We start from the raw sequence: 21,540 nt of genomic DNA on the forward strand, positions 1-21,540 counted from the left end.
AGTGGAATGAATTTGAAACATTATTGCATTCATGATGCCATAATGATAAGAAATAGTCCATGACTTAACAGGATGTCCTGGGGCTAATGACTTTAGATCACATACATCACTTTTTTTTTTTTCCTCTTAACCTTAACATAGAGTAACTGAAATAACCTGCAATTTCTACATTTGCTTAATTGGTGGGGGACTTAGCCATTCAGGCTAATTAGCATGAGTCCATGTCAGTGTTTAAATTAGGCCAAAACAAAGACCAAAGTATTAATTTTAATAGAAAAATGTGACCTCATTACTGACATTGTACTTCAGATAATGTTAAAGTGATAGAAAAAGATAAGGAAAGGGGGGAAAAGGAGGAGAAAGCAAAGCAAGAAAAGACAAGTGAAAAGATTAGTAATATATTCACTGTCATTAGTTACTGAAAATATAACAAATTGAATTTTAATAATTTTTATTAATAAAGTATAAAATTAAATGATGTTAGAAAGTATATGCCTCCTATAAATATCTTCCATTTGGTAGCTTTTAATAGTTTCAAAGCCCTTTCACATACGTTTTAAGTGAGTCTTTTGAGAAATACTTGTGAGTTAATGAGACTTAAATCAATAGAAAAGGAAAACTAATTTAGTTATAAATCAAGCCTGAGGTTTCAGATTTCTGGACTAAAAATATGGTTCAGTTTGTGCTGCTGTGGGATGAAGAATGGGCAGAGAAAATCCACAGCACAGGCATGGGGATAAATGGCATTTGGCACTTAGCTGCAGGGTTTGGGGGACAACAGGGAGTGGTGGGATGGTGGTTAAGTAAGGGTGCATGCCCCACCTGAAGCTCTATAGTGGCTCAGCTCCCACTGAGTGCTGCCATGGGAAAATCTGATGGGGCCAGATCTGATCCTTCAAGAGAATGAGGTATTCCAGGTTGTTATGTGAATTCTCACAATTTGTAAATGTGGCATGCCATTCAGCATTTTTGTCTGTTTGTTTTAATTAATATCATGTGGGTCAAACAAACTATGTCAATGGTACCTATCTGGCCTGGGGCTAGTAGCTTGTTGCCTTCAGCCAGTGGTGTGCTAATAAAAGTTTAACCACCAGCTCTCCAACAGAAAAGGGAGGTGGGCTGCTCTGCCTGTGAAGTAGCCATGCTTTCATTCCTTTACTTTCTTAATAAACTTGCTTTCACTTTACTCTATGGACTCGCCTTGAATTCTTTCTTATGTGAGATCCAAGAACCCTCTCTTGGGGTCTGGTTTAGGACTGCTTTCTGGTAACATCTTTATGGCAACCACAAAGGGGTGATACTAAGGAGACCCCTGACCCAAAGGAAATAGAACAACACTGACTGGCCGACTTTGGAGTCAAGGAAACTTTTCTTTTGAGCTATTGACAGCTTTCAACAATTGAGTAAATTATGCTCCTGTGAACAAAATGTGAAGCATGTTTGTTTCTCTCTACCTAATTTCTCCAAAATCTGGAAACTAGTTATATTGCCTTTAGTCAGAGTTATGAATGGCCCTCACCATACTGAGACTTTCTCTGACTGAACTCCTCTCTACCCTGGATCTGAGACCCTAATAGTTAGGCAGGAATATCATCGCCCCATTCAGCCTCCAGAAGTTACAAAAGATGGACCTTCATCTCTCTACAACCCTTAGGATTAAGGGTTCTCTTATAAAAGGGATGGGGGAAATGTCAGAGGCGTTTAAACCAGAGCGACTCCACCTTGTATAGAGGCTGGGTAAAATAAGGCTGAGGCCTGCTGGCCTGCATTCCCAGCAGGTTAGGCATTCTTACTTATAGGATAAGATAGGAGGTCGGCACAAAATGCAGGTCATAAAGACCTTGCTGATAAAACAGGTTGCAGTAAAGAAGCCAAAACTCACCAAAAGCAAGATGGAGATGAGAGTGACCTCTGGTCACCCTCACTGCTACACTCCAAACAGCACCATGACAGTTTACAAATGCCATGGCAACATCAGAAAGTTACCCTATATGGTCTAAAAGGGGAGGAGCCCTCAGCTCTGGGAATTGCCCACCCCTACTCCTTTCCGAAAAACTCATGAATAATCCATCCCTTGTTTAGTATATAACTAAGAAATCATCATAAAAATGGGCAACCATTTGACAAATATCATACCCAAGACAAATATCATAATGTTAAATTAGATAGTATTAAAGTGGAAAACAAAGAGACTAACAATCTAATAGAAAAACAATGAAATAAGCATGCAATTCACTTTAAGATGAAAACAAGTAGCCAATAACTGAACAAAAAAAAATTACCTCTACAAGAGAAATGCAATAGGAAACTAATATTTCATCCACTAGATTGGCAAAAAGTAAAGTTATTTGATATTCCATTTTGTCGTGCCTGTAGGCAAACAGATAGTCTCTATTTAAGAGAATAAACTGGTAAAATCACTTTGAGTACTATTTAGTAATGTGTCTTAAAATTTACACAAGCTAGAAAATAACAATTATATTTTTGTATATCTACATAGAGTAGCACCACACACACAGATACACATATGTCAGTTAGTAAAAATTCATTTAGCTCTTCACTTAATATAAATGCACTTCTCTGTATGCATTCTATACTTCAATAACAATTTTTTAAAAAGAAAAGAATGAATAGTATGACTAACATTCATGTAATTATCATCCAGAATTGACAAATATGAACATTTTGCCACATTTATTTTAAGATTTTTTTGTGAAAGAAATAAAACACTATTAGCTTTTAAAAATGCAAAGAAATTATAAACTTTAGTAGGTTTGTTGGTGGTGATAATATTGGTACAACAATTCTAAAACCACTTTATAGGATTGTGCAAAAAAGTAAATACATTGAAGTTTTTGGGGGTCCATCCAGAGTTGTAATGGTAGGAAATATGAAGTGAGGGAAGAAGCAGCCGCCTGGGATGTTGGATTGGAATTAAAGGTATCAGTGCAAACTCATGACTTATTTATTTATTTATTTATTTAAAATTTTTTTATTGAGACAGGGTATTGCTCTGTTGCCCAGCCTGGGGTGCAGTGGTGTGCTAATAGTTCACTGCAGTCTCAACCTCCTGGGCTCAAGCCATCCTCCCACGTCAGCCTCCCAAGTAGCTGGGACTACAGGTGCATGCCGTTATACCTGGCTAATTTTTTAAATTATTTGTAGAGACAAAGTCTCACTACATTGTCCAGGCAGGTCTCAAACTCGTAGGATCAAGCAATCCTCCCTTATTGTGCTGGGATTACAGGTGTGAGCCAGTACACCTGACCGAACTCATGCTTTTTAAGACGTATGTCTTAGCTTTATCCTCTGAGAAAGCCTAGAAGCAATGACACCCCTGTGGCAAAGAACACACCTGATACCTAAATTGTGGTTTCTCAACATCATTCCCCACTAAAACAAACAAACAAACAAACAAACAAAAATAGGGCCTTGAAGAAATGGCTGATTCCAGGGGTCTGGAGAAACAAAAACATAAAGTGAGCTTGAAACATCTTACTGTAACAGAAAGTAAAATAAGGTCAAAAAGCTGATGGCAATGTAGCAAGAGAATACAGAAGCCATTGCAGAGAGTTTTACTGGCCAAATTAGGGACAATATAGACATCAAATGATCAATTACAGAAATGGATTTTAGATATTGATTTGAAAACGACTCCATGAATCTGTACTGTCACTAAAAAAGTAAAAAAATAAAAAGTGGGAAAGGAGAAGAGAAAGTCTGATTTACAGAAGAATGGCAACTAATAAATTTAGAAGGAGTAATAGAGAGTAATACCAAATAACCATTTTGCAGATACTATGGTAATCATGAATTCTGAAAAGAATCATTAATGGATGCTAAAAGTATTGGTTGAAATTCTGAGGAATATTTACACAGTCTAAAAGTATCATCACTCCACAGATTACTTATTAATTACAAGCAGGACCTTTACCATGGAGAAAGGTCCATAACTGAGTGATTAAACTTACCATGGGTGACCATGGTCAATAATAATAATAACTGAATTGCACATTTTAAAATAACTAAAAGAGTGTAATTGGATTATTTGTAACACAAACGATAAATGCCTGAAGGGATGGATACCCCATGTGTCTCCATGATCACATTGCATACCTGTATCAAACTATCTCATGTACCCCACAAACATATACACCTACTATGTACCCACAGAGATTTAAAAAAAAAAACTTACCATGGGACAAATTGGCACCATAAGCTGCCTGATGTGATGCACTGAGAAAGACACACTACCTACGTAAGATTTTTGCCAAAAAATGTCAAACTTGTGTAATCCAGATCCAAATAGGGGACATTCTGGAAAAGAAAAAAACAAAAGCAAAAACAACTGATGAGGACTCTTCAAGAATGTCAATGTTGGCCAGGCATGGTGGCTCACACCTGTAATCCCAGCACAAGGTGGGTGGATCACCTGAGGTCAAGAGTTCGAGACCAGCCTTGCCAACATAGCGAACATAGAGACCCCATCTCTACTAAAAATACCAAAAATTAGCCAGGCGTGGTTGTGCATGCCTGTAATCCCAGCTACCTGGGAGGCTGAGGCAGGAGAATTGCTTCAACCTGGGAGGTGAAGAGGTTGCAGTGAGCTGAGATCTCGCCACTGCACTCCAGCCTGGGTGACAGAGCAAGACTCTGTCTCAAAAAAAAAAAAAAAGGTCAATGTCATGAAAGTTAAAAGACAAGAAGAAAAAAGGAAAGGATAGGCTGTCCTAGAATAAAGGAGACTAAATACCCATGGCAACTAAATGCAATGCACAATCTTTACAAGATACCAGATTGGGGATAAAACAACAGCCATGAAAGACATTATTCGGATAAGTGAGGGAATTTTGAATACGGACTCGATGTTAGATAACAGTAGTATGTTAATGTAAAACTTCCTGAGTGTGATAACTGTATTATGGGTATGTAGAGAAATGCCCTTGTTCTTAGGGGATACTCACTGAAGTATTGAGGGCTGCAGTATCAGGATGTCTGCAGGTAACTTTGAAATGACTCAGCAAAGCTAAAGAGAGAAAGCAAATATAGCAAAATATTAACAGTGATGAATCTAGATGAAGGATATGTGGGTAATCGTTGTATTATTCTTGCTTTTATGTGTGTTGGTGTGTTGAGAGAGGGTCTTTTTCTGTCGCCCAGGAAGGAGTGCAGTAGTGCGATCACAGTTCCCTGTAACATCTAATTCCTGGACTCAAGTGATTCTTGAGTAGCTGGGACTACATGTGTGTGCCACCATACCCAGCTAATTTTTTTATTTTTAGTTTTTTTAATAGTGATGGGGTCTAGCTATGTTGCCCAGGCTAGTCTCGATCTCCCGGCCTCAAGAAATCTTCCTGCCTGGGCCTGCCAAAGTGCTAGGGATTACAGGCGTGAGCCACCATGCCAGCCTCCTGCTTGTTTTTTGTTTTTTCCTCCAAGATGGAGCCTTGCTGTGTCGCCCAGGCTGGAGTGCAATGGCACAATCTCAGCTCACTACAACCTCTGCCTCCTGGGTTCAAGCAATTCTCCTGCCTCAACCTCCCGAGTAGCTGGGATTACAGGCATGCACCACCACACCCGGCTAATTTTTTTGTATTTTTAGTAGAGACGGGGTTTCACCATGTTGGCCAGGCTGGTCTTGAACTCCTGGCCTCGTGATCTGCCCACCTCGGCCTCCCAAAGTGCTGGGATTACAGATGTGAGCCACCACGCCTGGCTCTGCTTGTTTTTATACATTTGAATTTTTCCGAAATAAAAAGTTGGGAAAATGAATGAGGTATATTTATACATACTTAAAAGAGCTGCAAATCCCAAGCTGAAAGGAAAAAGCAAGTTATAAAACAACACATAGAGTATGATACCATTTAGTTTAAAAATACACAGAGCATTACTGTAGATAAATAGATGCTGTATCTGTGCGGAAAACAGAAAACAGTCTAGGTGTTTTGAGCAGAGAATGACTAAAGCAATCAGGAAGGGAAAGAACCAAAAATTAACATTTAATACCTTTTAGGATTTAAACGACACGATTAGTTTATAAGTTATTCTTATTTTCTTCTTTGTATTGTTCTGTATTTTCTGAATTTCTAAAATGTGCAAGCAGTACTTTTATAATTAGGAAAAAGTTACTTTTTAAAGTCCATTTGTAGTTTTTAACAAATTCAAAGCTGCATCTGATTCTGTTATGTAATCACAGTCTAATCTTACTGGATGTTTATTGTATGACTTTGCTGCCCTCTAGTAACACTAAACAATACAGAAAAAAAGAAACATCAATTATTCTATTCTATGTTCTATACCTAGAGGGCATGTTTATAACTGTTGTCTTCCGTAATATATCTGCTTCAAATTTTTTCCAAAAGGGACAATAATGTATGAATGATACTGACCCAACAGGTACTAAGTGGGTTCTTTCAGGAAGGGTGCATAGATAGCTATTTTTGCTGTTTCATTGGTCACACTATTCTCAGATGTATAATATAAAGTGTCCATTGTGAATGTAATATAAATATCTTGTTCTACTATGGTTATAGTTCTGAATAATACTCTTTCACATAGTAACACTAGAAGATAAAAAATACTGAACTGGATAAAATGATTTCAAATGCTCATTTTACATGAAATGTTTGAAGAAAAGTTTACTACAGAAGACACCTTGAAGCTGTTCATTGTAATCATCTTGCAGGAAGATGTTCTGCCTCAGCCCCCCGAAGTCCTTACACATTTTCTAATGATAAAGATACTTAAACGGCCATTGGCACTGTTAGGGCTCACAATACCACAAAGCATGCCACTTTAGCATGCTGAGTACTTTGAACTACAGGAGACTGGAAAACCACAGAAGGACCTCAGAACCAGGGTCTCCCTGACCTTCTCCTGCCCTCCTGTCTCTGGCCCCTCTTTCTCTCCCAAAGCACAGGGAGAGGCTCTTTGAACTTCTCATACCTGCCTAAAGATAGATCCTCCAAAAAGAAACTCAATTGTCATGAGTCTCCTCCCCAGGAATCTCATCAATCAAGGAAGATTGACTGCATCCCAAGACAAGAGATTGAAGGTCAACACCATGCCCAGACAGACTTGGCACAGGCTCTATCACCTATTCATCTTTCCCCCAAATTATTTTCTCAACCTTGAGTTACCTATATCCTTCCCTCTCTCTCCTCTTTGACGAAGGTATATAAGCTTCTAAATTTCATTCCGTTATTGGGTACTCACTTTTTCCTATGATGCTCCTGTGCATATAATAAATTTGTGTGCCTTTTTTCCCTCTTACTTTGTCTACTGTCTATTTACTTCAGTCCCTCAGAGGGTAAAGAGAATGGCTCAAGCCTGCAATCCCAACAGTTTGGGAGGCCAAGGTGGGCAGATTACTTGAGGTCAGGAGTTCAAGACCAGCCTGGCCAACACAGGAGCTTGTGGGGTGTGTGGATCATCTCTACTAAAAATACAAAATTTAACTGGACATAGTGGTGCATGGTTATAATCCCAGCTACTTGGGAGGCTGAGGGGGGATGATTGCTTGAACCTGGGAGGTGGAGGTTGCTGAGATCATGCCACTGCACTCCAGCCTGGGGGTAGAGCGAGACTCTGTCTCATTGCTTGAACCTGGGAAGTGGAGGTTGCAGTAAGCTGAGATCATGCCACTGCACTCCAGACTGGGCGACAGAGTGACACTCCATCTCAAAAAACAAAAACAAAACAAAACAACAACAAAATAAGTTTTAAAAAATAAGAAAGCTTATAAAAGTTATAGTAAGCTATTTATTGTTGAGGAAACAAATATGTTTAAATACTTAGTGTAGCCTAAGTGTACAGTTGTTTATAAAATCTACAGCAGTGTACAGTAATATCCTGGGCCTTCGTATTCACTCACCACTCACTCACTGACTCACCCAGAGCAACCTCTAGTCCTGTAAGCTCCATTCCTGGTAAATGCCCTATACCATTTTTAAAGCTTTTATGCCATATTTTTACTGTATCTTTTCTATGTTTAGATGCAGATACTTACCATTGTGTTACAATTGCTACAGTATTCAGTACAGTAACATGCTGTATAGGTTTGCAGCCTGAGAGCAATAAGCTATGCCATACAGCCTAGGTATGCAGTAGGCTATACCACTAGGTTTGTGTAAGTATGTGATGAAATTGCCTAATGGCATATTTCTCAGAATGTATCCCCATCAAGTGACACATGATTGTATTGTGACTTACTTTAAAATGGCAGGTGCTCTTCCCTCTGTTCATATCCAATCACCACTTTTACACTGGGAGAAATTTTTGAAATTTCAGGCCAACATAATAACATATTCTGCTTCTGGACCTTATTTTTGCTACCTCTACCCTAATCATTTTACTGCAAATCTTTCTCTTGGCTCAGGTGTCTGGAGGCTGACCAGGCACAATTTGAATCTTCCATAATTAGAAAAGGGAGTTCAATTTCACTAGTGAAACAGTCTGTCGGAATCAGTACTGACATCAATGCTGAACAGCCAGAATATAAGAACTGAGAGTAATATGAGTAGAACGGAAGCCAGATGTTATTAACCTTTCCTATTAACTAGAAGAAAATGTTCATGTTATAGAGGATGCGCTTAGCTCCAAAACTGAGTCCTAATTGTGCACACGTCAAATCTAATTTTAAAAATGTAAAAATTAGGCCAGTTGTGGTGGCTCATGCCTTAATCTCAGCACTTCAGAAGGCCAAAGCAGGCAGATCACGAGGTCAGAGGTTTGAGACCAGCTTGGCCAACACGGTAAAACCCCATCTCTACTAAAAATACAAAAATTAGCCGGGTGTGGTGCCCGGTGCTCGTAATCCCAGCTACTCGGGAGGCTGAGGCAGGAGAATCGCTTGAACCCGGGAGGCAGAGGTTGCAGTGAGCTGAGATCGTGCCATTGCATTCCAGCCTGGGTGAGAGGAGCAAGACTCCATCTCAAAAAACAAAACAAAACAAAAATACAAAAATTATCCTGGCATGGTCACATATGCTTGTAATCCTAGCTACTCGAGAGGCTGAGACTGAGAATTGCTTGAACATGGGAGGCAGAGGTTGCAGTGAGCCGAGATCATCACCGCACTGCAGTCTGGGCTATAGAGCAAGACTCCGTCTCAAACAAACAAACAAACAATAAATAAATAAATAAAATAAAAAGAAATGCTTGGAGTGCTCGGGATCTTCCGCTTCAACCTGGACTTTAACTGTTACTGAAATTTCGACAGGATGGTGTGGGCAAACAGGCATCCTAATGTTTGCTGATATAAGTACAAACTGCATAACTGCTATAAAAATAAATTTGGAAGGAGCAAAACCATAAATGCACATATTGAGATCAAGCAATTCTAATTCTATTTCATCCTCCAGATGTGACAATTTTTCAAAGCTTTTGTTACAGCACTGATTAAGACTAGAAATAATCTAAATATCAATGTTTATGGAACTGGCTAAATAAATTATGGTATATCCCAACAATGAATCACTATGCAGCTACTAAAAACAAACAAAAAAAGACAGCCGTGCGCAGTGGCTCACACTTGTAATCCCTGCACTTTGGGAGGCCGAGGCTGGCATATCACGAGGTCAAGAGATTGAGACCATCCTGGCCAACATGGTGAAACAGTCTCTACTAAAAATACAAAAATAAATTAGCCGGGCGTGGTGGCGCGTGCCTGTAATCCCAGCTACTCGGGAGGCTGAGGTAGGAGAATCACTTGAACCCGGGAGGCGGAGGTTGCACTCTAGCCTGGGCTACAAGAGCGAAACTTCGTCTCAACAAAACAAAACAAAACAAAACCTTCATATACGGATATGGGCAGATTTTCAATTTATGGTAGGCTAAAAATGCACTGTTTACACACCATCTGTGTAAAAAGGGGAACACATTAAAATATGCGTATTTATTTGCTTTTATGTTTGCAGAACATCTTTAGAGGATCATAAGAAACTGTTAACATTGACACTGAGGAAGTGAACAGTCTTCCAGACATGGGTGGATTTTTTTCACTCTACCGAATACCCTTTTAATTTTGAAACATCAAAATGAATTTGCACACACAGGTGTACGCCAGAAGGAAAAACTTCAAGTTCGGGGAGGAGACAGGGAAAGCCGGTGAGTTCAACCTCAGGAGCAGTCACCCTGTGAAGGTGTGGCCATTGAGGGTTTTGTCACCCACATCTGAGAACTGTCACAACTTTCCCCACCCCCGGCTCGGTTTTCCTTCCACTTGTTTCTGAAACTCACTAAGCTTCGGAAAGTATTTACTCAAAGAATTCCTAGCAAACTTGGCGTTCTTACGAAAACACTTTTGCTTTCTTTGTTACTGAGAGACTGAAGAGCAGGGGACATCAAGCCAGGTAACATTGTATCATAGATGAAATTCAGTATCTTTGAAGTAACATTGTATCATAACTGAAATTCAACGTCTTTGAAGTAACATTGTATCATAAAAGAAACTCAAATGTCTTTGAATTAACATTGTATCATAAAAGAAATTCAATGTCTGAATTAACATTGTATCATAAATAAAATTCAATGTCTCTGTAAGAGTTCTGTAGCTATAAAGCTGTAGAAATACAAAGTATTACTCAAGAGTAACTAGTGATTACCAATAGTCACACCTCCGGTCAAAGTTTGGATAGGACTATTTCACCTCCTAGACCACACTTTCGTTCCCCAAAGCCGCTTCTCTCTCTGATCCCTCCCCTCCTCCTCTTGGCCGGAGGATTCCTCACCCAACCGCTCCGCGTAAGTGCGAAGACGCACTGCAGCAGCGCAGTCTGAGGGACAACAGAGCCTACTCTTTTTTCTCATCTCTATGATCCTCTTTGTGACCTGTCAAACAACACCGGAGTTCCATGCTAATAGTCCTCCAATCCGACAGAGGGAGATGCAAAGAGCCGACGCTCTCGCGAGAGGTGTGCGGCTCGCTCGCTCTCTCTCGCTCCCTCTCTTTTTTTCCTCCAAGTATTGAGAGCGCGTGGGAGCACAAGCGCATGCGCGCTCGTGGGGTGCGCGGTAGCAACAGAGAGGACTCGACCCGGCTGGAGCTGGGGAGAACGCGCGTGCGCCGTCACGAGCTCGGCGCTGCCAGGACCGCGGTGTGGAAGCGGGTGTTCGACTGCCGTGCGGGCCGCGGAGATGTTCCGAAAGGCCCGGCGGGTGAACGTGCGCAAGCGGAACGACTCCGAAGAGGAAGAGCGGGAACGCGATGAGGAGCAGGAGCCGCCGCCGTTGTTGCCGCCGCCGGGCACTGGCGAAGAAGCGGGCCCCGGCGGCGGCGACAGGGCCCCTGGGGGGGAGTCGCTGCTGGGCCCGGGGCCGCCGCCGCCTTCCGCGCTGACCCCGGGCCTCGGAGCTGAGGCCGGGGGCTGCTTCCCCAGCGGCGCGGAGCCCGGCAACGGGCTGAAGACGCGCAAGAGGCCTCGCGAGAACAAAGAGATGCCCCGGGCCAGCCTGCTCAGCTTCCAGGACGAGGAGGAAGGTAAAGTCCGCGCTTCGGGCGCCCTTAGACGGCCGCATCCCCGACCCAGGCCCCAGTACCCGGCCCCCGTATTCTCTGGACACCCAGCCCCCTAGCCCTGGAACGGAGTCCCCTGCCGCCCGACCGGCTGCGAATCTTCCCCAGCCTCCGGCCTTCTGCTCGGGCAAGGGACACGTTCCCGCGCTGCCACCAGCCTTTTCTTAACCACCTCCTCTGCATCGTCTTCCTGGGCATTTCCTACTCCACGCGGCGGGAGCTCAGATTGGGCATTCTGAATGTTTCGGGGGAAATTCGGTGTTCCCTGTCCTGCCTCTTTTCTGCCTGGCGTGTTTCAGAGCCAACTTGGTGTGGGTCCCCTGGCTGCTCTCGGCATGCTTTCCGAGCCCACTGCAGGTCACTGCGCCCACACTTCTTGGAGCCTCTGTCCAGGCATCCTCGACCATGAAGGCCGGGTTTGTAATACTAGGAGAGGGAACAGAAGCCTGGAGTTGCAGCTCTGGTTTTGAGTGACCTTGGGCCAGTCCCTTGCAGTCGCTGAGCCTCAGTTTACCCATAAAAGTAATTACGGGTAGCTAATACCCAGCTTCTTCGCACTGACTTTCGGAACAGTGAAGCGAGACGGTGTAATAGTAAAAGCAAGGCAGTTTCTCCAATTCCTTGTGGGAGACCAGGCTGCAGTGGATTTAGATTGCTGATCTTAAATGAGCCTTAAACCTTTTCTTCTGACCATTTGAATGTGCATAACCCAATTAATTCCGTGTTACGAAAAAAGAAATCAAGTTTTGGAACTCTTACTTGCATTTTTATTCGAGAGGCTTTCAGGTTTCCAGTAAGGTAGGCAGTTTATCTTTGGCATTTCTGTTAAATATTTGGTTTGTGAGGAGTACAGACAGATTTTTGTTTTTGAGATACATGAGCTATTTTTTAGAAGTATTTAGTACTTTTAAAATTTCAAATCAAAGAAAAGTGATTTGCTCTTACCTTAGCCTTAAAACAACTATGTCAGCTTATGGTGGATGTAGTTACTCAGAATTGACGGCACCTTTTTATTTTAGATACTTTGTTTCAGATTCGTTAATAACTTGATGATGTGGTTTTTCAGAAACATTTTGAATGATTTTTTTCCCCTCCTCAAATAGATGATTTAAGGAAGACAGTAGGAAAATTTTGTGAAGTTACATGTGCTAGTCCTTTAAAAAGTCTCAAAATCTCATTACGTCACAGTAATTTAGGAAGTTGACCTCTGTTTTTGGAGTCTGTGACAGACTTGAAATAATTATACAATGAATTTGGCATATGAGTATATATACTTGGGAGAATTTGTCTGAACAGCACGTAAGATCATGTGAAAGAAGGGAAAATATTTTCAGAAAATAGTTTCTACAGACTTCATTTAATTTCCTTTTTAAGAAAATGAAGAAGTTTTCAAAGTGAAGAAATCAAGTTATAGCAAAAAGATAGTAAAATTGCTCAAGAAGGAATATAAAGAAGATCTTGAAAAATCGAAGATTAAGACAGAACTCAACTCATCAGCTGAAAGTAAGTACCAAACTAATTGAATTCTTTTGAAATGACAAAATGAAAGCTCTTTCTCACAGTGATTTGCTATATATCTTCTGAACTCATTCGGTGGACCCCGTGGTTGTCAAGGGCCCTCATTGACTAGCAATACAATTCTGTTATTTAATTGTAACACAACTGCTTTGTAAATGTATTTTTTAAGAAGACAGAATTGTTGCCACTGGAACATTTCTGCTGCAATGACTAGATTCTCTCACAGTTTTCCTTCTTGTGGGCAGACTGCTGTTGAACAGAGAAAGGTTTCTCATTTCAGCCTAAGACACAGGTTTATTCCTGTTCGAAAGAGTGTTGTGCAAATTCCTGTATTTGTGTTTTGTAGAGACAGATTTGCAATTTCCTTTCCACAGTGGATTTTATTCTTAGAGAACTTTTAGGAATGCCCTAAGTTTAATATTGATATTACTTCCATTCAGCAGCCTTATCTGGTACTAGATGAAGACTCCTTAGAATAATGAGGCAGTTGTATTGTACAGACATCTCTTACGTCTCTCAAAACCTCAGTTTAAAAAACTTTAAGCAGTTATTTTGTCTTTAGGAAAGTGGATCCAGTATAATATTCCATGATCTGAGTTATTCTCATGCAAATGCTGTTTTATTTTATGGAATTAATGAGAGAATCATGACTTTCCAGATTCTCACAGGCTTAATGTGAAAAAGTATGGCATTGTATCTCAAATTTACAATCTGATTGTGAAGACAATATCTCATAACCGTGTAAGAGGATTCAGTGTTTGCCAAAATGTTCAATCAGTGTTCCAAAGGATAGCTACGCTTTCAGAGGAGAGAGGACTGCTTGATGGAAAAAGTGGGACTTGAAGATGGATCTTTGATAATTAAAATTCCGAAAGGGAAGGTATTGGGGTTATGATCAAGGATTAAAATGACTAAAGCCGTTTTGGAAAAGAACAAGTACACCTGACAGGTCTGAGTAGATGATTTGTGAAGGAAGTAGTTAGAGGTTTCATGTGAAAGACACGTTGACAGATTGTGAAGGATGTTCAGTATCCAGTAAGGGTTTACATTTGCTGTAGTGGCTTGCCAAGATGATGACATGATAAATGCCTTTTGAAACTTTAGCCTGGTATTAATATGCAGCATGAGGAGAGATTGGAGGTCTAAAGCAGTTTAAACTCAAGGGCCAGCTTTGATCCATTAATAGTGGGTTTAAAAAGGTCTCACAGTTGAGCAAGAGTAAAGGCTTCTACTGACTTAGTAGGAAATTCTGGGTGAGTTAAAAATGTTTTCTGTTGTTGTAGGGGGAGAAGTGGAAAGAAAGAATGATTTGAGAACCATTCCAAGGGAAGAATTGATAGGCTTGATGTACACTTTGCCATGTTGGATTTAAAAGAATAGTCAAATTTGAGCTTTTGACCTGGAGTGTCTTAATTCATTTTTCTGCTCCTGTAACAGAATACTACAGACTGGGTAATTTATAAACAATAGAAGTTTATTTGGTTTACAGTTCTGGAGGCTGGGAGGGCCAAGAGAATGGCACAGGCATCTGCTAAGGGCCTTTATGTTGTGTCATAACATGGTAGAAGGGCAGGTGAGCCTCCAAGACAGAGAGGGAGTATCCTGCCAAACTCACCCTTTTATCAGGAGCCAGCTCCTGGGATGACAGCATTAATCTCCTCAGGTTGTAACTGCCATTTAAAGGCCCCACCTGTTGATAGTGTTACAGTGTAATTAATTTCAACATGAGCTTTGGAGGGGACACTCAAACCATAGGGTGACTTGGTTATGAATAATTATATATAGGAATAGCGAAGGCAAGTGGAAGGAGGAATGTTTTTAGGAGAACTGGTTATTTTGGAGTCTAGGAGACTGCCTTATTTTCCCCAGAATTCTTGAGACCAGTTATTTATAATGAGAGAGTAGAAGAAAGGTCAGGATGAGTGACAACTGAGAAAGGCCTGTTGTCATGGTTGCTGTATTAAGTCTCTTTTCACACTGCTGATAAAGACATACCCAAGACTGGGAAAGAGGTTTAATTGGACTTACAGTTCCACGTGACTGGGGAGGCCTCAGAATCATGGCAGGAGGTGAAAGGCACATCTTACAAGGCGGCAGCAAGAGCAAATGAGGAGGAAGCAAAAGCGGAAACCCCTAATAAACTCATCAGTTCTCGTGAGACTTATTCACTGTCATGAGAATGGCATGGGAAAGACCAGCCCCCATGATTTAGTTACCTCCCCGTGGGTCCCTTCCACAACACGTAGGAATTCTGGGAGGTACAATTCAAGTTGAGATTTGAATGGGGACACAGCCAAACCATATTAGTTGCCATTTATTGTTGGGTTTAGAAATGGAAACAAGTGTGAAGTTTAGGAAGCCATCTCTGAGCGCTTCCTTCCTTCTACCCTCACCTAATTCTGATACTCCACTCACCAGGTAACTCCAATTAATGTCCTCCCTGAAGGCAGAGTCTGATTGTATTTTAGATTGTCGTTGTTAACTGAAATGAAAAATGAAATGAAGGTCTGTCATTGACAATCAGAACTCTTCCTACCTTCAGCCCTCTTTAGTAGGCAGAGACAATTAACTTCAAAATAACCACGGTATTGACTTGAGAACCCCATTTTTCTGATATTCTTAAAATAATGAGTTCAATTTTTAACTTGAAGTTGAGTGGAAGCAGCCAGTGAATAGAGATATAGATTTGGGGGTAGTGCTTATTGCGGTGATAATTAAAGGTGGATGGAATTGATGAGGGAGCCTTATATAAAGGAAAAATTCCTGAAGACCAAAGACTTCTACTCTAGTAAGCTTACATGTAGAGGAAGGGATTTACCAAAGAGATAAAAGAATCAGAAAGGCCAAAGAGGAAAAGGGAAGAAGGTTTCAGGAAGATGATGGTTGCTTGTGTGAACTAGCACAAGAAAAGTCAGGAAAAGTGAGGACCAAGGAGGGGCTGTTGGCAGGATTGCCCAGCTTTTCTCTTGAAGAGGGCTTCTAACTGGGTGGGAGTGGCCCACCAACCAGACCCAGTGCCCTCAGAGCTGTTTGGAAGAAGGAACACCTTTTGCTAAATTGCTTAATGATGCTGTCATATATGAATTAGCCATGCTTGCAGCCATTGGGTTAGCTGCTGAGCTTAGGTTGGGTGAAATCAAAGGCCATTCGTAGGGTCAAGGCACAAAAGTTGGTGAGGAAGTAGAGGGCAGCAGGTCCACACTGCTTCCTTGGGAAGTTTGGCAGAGAGAGACATAGGCAATCACTAGAGGGACCAATGGAGTCAAGTGGGAAAGCGCTCTTTTTATGAAGAGAAGCCTGTGCCTCTTTGTAGAAGAGGAGAGGGAGAGCCTGACCAGGTTTAAGGTGAAGTGGATAATAATTGTGAGAGCAGGTTTCCTGAAGTAGTAGTAAATGAAATTGAAGGCATGAATGGAGCCTTGAAAAAGGTTATTTAACATCTGTATAGAGATGTTTGGAAGGGTAACACGTGACCACTAACATTCACACATCACCATGCTTTGGACTTGTGTTTGCTCAATCATAAGCAAATACTTGTGAATTTAATGTAACATTGACTCTTAAAATTTATAGGAGTGGTTCATTATCTAAGCATATCTGATGTAGTAGACCTTTTGCACTTTTGTTTTTAGTCCATTAAAAGCCATTGGTTTAGCATGGGTTTATTTGTTTTGTTTTTGAGATGGAATCTCATTCAGTTGCTCAGACTGGAGTGCAGTGGGGTGATTTCAGCTCACTGCAGCCTCTGCCTCCTGGGTTCAAGCGATTCTCCTGCCTCAGCCTCCTGAGTAGCTGGGACTACAGGTGTGTGCCACCACGCCCGGCTAATTTTGTATATTTAGTAGAGATGGGGTCTCACCATGTTGGCCAGGCTGGTCTTGAACTCCTGATTTCAGGTGATCCACCCGCCTTGGCCTCCCAGAGTGCTGGGATTACAGGGGTGAGCCATCATGCCTTGCCTAGCATGAGTTTAGAGCAAAAGGAAATAGGTAGTTTTTACTCCATCTAATAATGTGATAAAGTTAGTTTTAAAATCTTATAGCTTCAGAATCCACTTCAGAAGGAAGTCTGGGTAATGAGAAAATGGTAAATGAAAAAAAAAAAAAAAAATGAAAGAGCCTAAAACAGGTGACCTGAAATCTTCTTGGTAAAGTTAAAAAGAGGGGAGGGATGTTATCTCTGGGACTATTACTTAAGGGAGTACAGTATGGTTTGAGAAGGAAGAAGTTTGAAGTAGTTTTGGGGACAGGAACATTCTAAGGAAATGACAGAAAAATATCTTTCATATTGAGAATAAACTTTTGCTTTACTCTTTCTTCAGTATATTCCTTGTGCCTGTTGTGAGTATTACCAGGTTCATTGCTTCAAGGTGAAACACTTTGATTTGGCTGTAGTAGGATTATTTAATTATAAGCAATGTAAACCAGGGCAGTTTATCATTAAGATGTGGTGGTGCCTCCTGGACGCCAATGGCAGGAAAGCAATCTTGAAATGGGCCTCAGGAGTGGATTAGAACTGAGAATTAGGAAACTCTCTTCTCTGTCCAGATGGCACAATGTGGCCATTCCTCAGCTCCCTTCCTAGTTTACATATGGTTGTTCTTCTTAGTTTCATGTAGCCTTTAGTTTCAGTCCTGATTCCAGATTCCCAGAAAGAGAGTCGGTTACCTCTGCTTCAGTCAGACATCCACTCCTAAACATTGAGTCATGGTAGTGGGTCCGGCTTGCACAGTGTACATGTGACTGCTGGGATCTTACCTCTTTAGGTGATAGGTGGCAAGTGGTTTTGAGCTAAGAAGGTATTCCATGTAAGTATCCATTACTAAGAGACTTAGCTGGACTGTAAATGTGCTTTGTTCATAACAGAGTTGCCTTGAATGGGCTTAGGGTTTAATGAAATACTAACATAAAATGAAGTAATGCTTAAAAGAGGTACAAGCAGCCGGGCGCGGTGGCTCAAGCCTACTGTAATTCCAGCACTTTGGGAGGCCGAGACGGGCGGATCATGAGGTCAGGAGATCGAGACCATCCTGGCTAACACGGTGAAACCCCGTCTCTACTAAAAAATACAAAAAACTAGCCGGGCGCGGTGGCGGGTGCCTGTAGTCCCAGCTACTCGGGAGGCTGAGGCAGGAGAATGGCGTAAACCCGGGAGGCGGAGCTTGCAGTGAGCTGAGATCCGGCCACTGCACTCCAGCCTGGGCGACAGAGTGAGACTCCGTCTCAAAAAAAAAAAAAAAAAAAAAAAAAGAGGTACAAGCAGTTCCTTGTGGGAGTTTAGAGGAAACAGTTTTGATAAATTGTTGACATTTTGATAAAATCAACTGAAGGTGGGATGGAGCGGGGCCTCAAATGCATCCTTTATTTTATCTTCTGTATTTTTACCTAATCCTGTCTGTTATGCTATTTCATACTCATGCACTCAAGAGTTTTGAGTTTTTGATAAACAAAACAATTCAAGCTTTACTGGATTGAGCCCATAATTGAATGAAAAGTTCCTTTTTTTTAAATTAAATATTTTGATGTCAATACCATAGAAATAAGCTTTCTTAATTTATGAATTTTATTTTACATATATTTTAATTCTTCAAAAATTTAGGTGAACAACCTTTGGACAAAACAGGACATGTTAAGGATACAAATCAAGAAGATGGAGTTATCATCAGTGAACATGGTGAAGATGAAATGGATATGGAAAGTGAAAAAGAGGAAGAAAAGCCAAAGACTGGTGGAGCTTTTTCAAATGCTTTATCTTCATTGAATGTTCTCCGTCCAGGTGTGTACTCAAAAGTATTTCTCAGAAGTAAACCAAACCCGCAAGAATGGGCCATCTTTAAAGATGATTATTAAGAAGGAGTTAGCTAAGTCGTGTTTCTTATTATGACATCGCTGTTTGAAGAGGGAGTTTTTCCATTTGCAAATATAAAAAATAGGAGAAACAGAAGTTTCCCACCTTTTCCAAGTTTATTCACAGACAGGTAATTTTATTTTGCAAATGAGTCTTCAAGTAAGTGGAAAAATGGTCCTGTAGTCCTTTTTAATGTATCAGATTGAGACTGACTTAACTTTCTTCTAAACTGCTGCTAAAAGCAAAACTAGTTTCTGTTAGTTTTTTTGTTTGTTTTTGTTTTGTTTTGTTTTGGTTTTTTGAGATGGAGTCTCGCTCTGTCGCCCAGGCTAGAGTGCAATGGCACGATCTTGGTTCACTGTACCTACCACCTCCTGGGTTCAAGCAATTCTCCTGCCTCAGCCTCCTGAGTAGCTGGGACTACAGGCAACCACCACCACACCCAGCTGATTTTTGTATTTTTAGTAGAGATGGGGTTTCTCCATGTTGGCCAGGCTGGTCTTGAACTCCTGAACTCAGGTGATCCGCCTGCCTCGGCCTCCCAAAGTTCTGGGATTACAGGTGTGGACCACTGCACCCGGCCTAATTTCTGTTTGTTTTATGTCCGTACTCCTTTTTACTTTTCTGCAAAAAATAGTTTGCAGGTCTATCCACTGGCTAATCAGCTTTTGAATAAATAAGTGCTCAGTAGCCAGATTTAAATTATGAAGCAGTAACATTTAACTCCTGTTAATGTTTATACAATTTAAAAACCTGCTACTCTGGGCTGAGAAAGTTGTAGTAAATTCTATACATACATCACTAGTGGGAGTCTAATTTGTACAGTCCTTATGGGAAACTCTTTGGCAATATGAATCAATAGATCTCAAAATGTTCTTACTCTTGACCCAGTAATTTAATATCTAGAAATTTATCCCAAGGAAATAATGTTTTTATTGGAACATTTGCAATGAGCAACATTTTCTAGCAGGAGGGGAAAGGTTCGTTAGTTAATTATAGTACATTTACTTGATAGGATATTATGTAGCTGTTAAAATAATGATTAGGCAAGTAGGGAGGCATTAATTTTTACTGTAGTCAAAAGGTCAGTTAATGTGTGAGGTAGATTATGCCTTATCCAGAAAATGTTAAGCCATTAAAAATTATGTTTATGGAGAACAATAACATGGAATAAAGCTTATTATGATATGAGAAATAATTAGGTACAAAATTAAATATTTAGTATGATTACAGGTGAACTAAAAACTATCTGCAAGAGAAATGTACTATACATCATATAGTGCCTTTTCAGGGTCATGAGATTGTATTATTTTTATCTCTTCCAGCATCATAATACAGTTTTGTAACTTTTTTTTTTTTTTGAGACGGAATTTCGTTCTTGTTGCCCAGGCTGGAGTGCAATGGTGCAATCTCAGCTTATGCAACTTCTGCCTCCTGGGTTCAAGTGATTCTCCTGCCTTAGCCTCCCGAGTAGCTGGGATTACAGGCGCCTGCCACCACATCTGGCTAATTTTTTGTCTTTTTAGGAGAGATGGGGTTTCACCATGTTGGCCAGGCTGGTCTTGAACTCCTGACCTCAGGTGTGAGCCACCGTGCCCGGCCACTTTTATTTGTTAAAAATGAAGAAAAAAATTACAGTTAAAACAAAACTGCTTTGGTGGGTTTTTCCTTTTTACCCCGTCCCACTCTTTCCCATATATATTACCATTATATGTTCTTTTTAATTTCCTCAGTGACTTTTATACTCCATTTAAACTCAATTAACAATCTTTCAGATTGCAGACACAGTGTGGGAAGGAGGTGCCAGCAGTTGAAACATCACTGTGATGAGGCTATCTTGGATTATTTTACCTTTCATATTTTCAAGAAAATAGAAACTTTGCACTTCTCATACTGTCATATTCTTACCATTTGTTTCTAGGAGAAATTCCAGATGCAGCTTTTATACATGCTGCAAGGAAAAAGCGCCAAATGGCCCGAGAATTGGGAGATTTCACTCCTCATGATAATGAGCCTGGCAAAGGCCGCCTTGTTAGAGAAGATGAGAATGATGCCAGTGATGATGAAGATGACGACGAGAAACGCCGGATAGTTTTTTCTGTGAAAGAAAAGTCACAAAGACAAAAAATTGCCGAGGAAATAGGTAACTTGATTTAATTGAATAGTAAGCCTATTGCACTGCCTTTTTTTGTTTGTTTTAAGGCAGAATGTCATTCCATCACTTAGGCCAGAGTGCAGTGGTACAGTCATAGCTCACTGCAGTGTCTTGACTTGTGGACTCAAACAGTGCCCCGTCTCAGCCTCTCAAGTAGCTGGGACTACAGGTGTTTGTCACCACACCTGGCTAATTTTTTTATTTTTAATTTTTTTGTAGTTATGGAGTCTCACTGTGTCTGGTGTCTTAACTCTTGGCTTCAAGAGATCCTCCTGCCTTGGCCTCCCGAAGTGCTGGGATTACAGGCATGAGCCACCATGCCTGGCCTCTAATGCTGTTAAATGTGATTTGATATTATAGTCAAGTAAAAAGTATTTAGACTTATTAAATTTTATGTTAGAGGACTGTTCTTGGGTACAAGTATCTTATTGGAATTTTCAAAAACTATAATGTCATTGTGATAACTAATGTTTATTGAACATTTATTGTGCAGCTGGTATTGTGC

General features: G+C 40.8%; 1 protein-coding gene across 2 annotated transcripts in view; it reads left to right on the plus strand.

Annotated features, from left to right (window-relative positions):
- Positions 1 to 10,941: 10,941 nt before the first annotated feature.
- Positions 10,942 to 21,540, plus strand: part of PAXBP1 (PAX3 and PAX7 binding protein 1) — a 38,289-nt gene continuing 27,690 nt past the window's right edge. For both annotated transcript variants that reach the window (XM_025380609.1, XM_025380610.1), the window contains exons 1-4: positions 10,942 to 11,479; positions 12,890 to 13,018; positions 18,632 to 18,808; positions 20,802 to 21,023. In XM_025380609.1, the coding sequence (XP_025236394.1) occupies positions 11,137 to 11,479; positions 12,890 to 13,018; positions 18,632 to 18,808; positions 20,802 to 21,023 (871 nt within the window). In that variant the 5' untranslated portion in view covers positions 10,942 to 11,136. The remainder of the gene's footprint in view (positions 11,480 to 12,889; positions 13,019 to 18,631; positions 18,809 to 20,801; positions 21,024 to 21,540) is intronic.

Source organism: Theropithecus gelada, chromosome 3, assembly GCF_003255815.1.
Source record: "Theropithecus gelada isolate Dixy chromosome 3, Tgel_1.0, whole genome shotgun sequence".
Classification (NCBI taxonomy): Eukaryota; Metazoa; Chordata; class Mammalia; order Primates; family Cercopithecidae; genus Theropithecus; species Theropithecus gelada.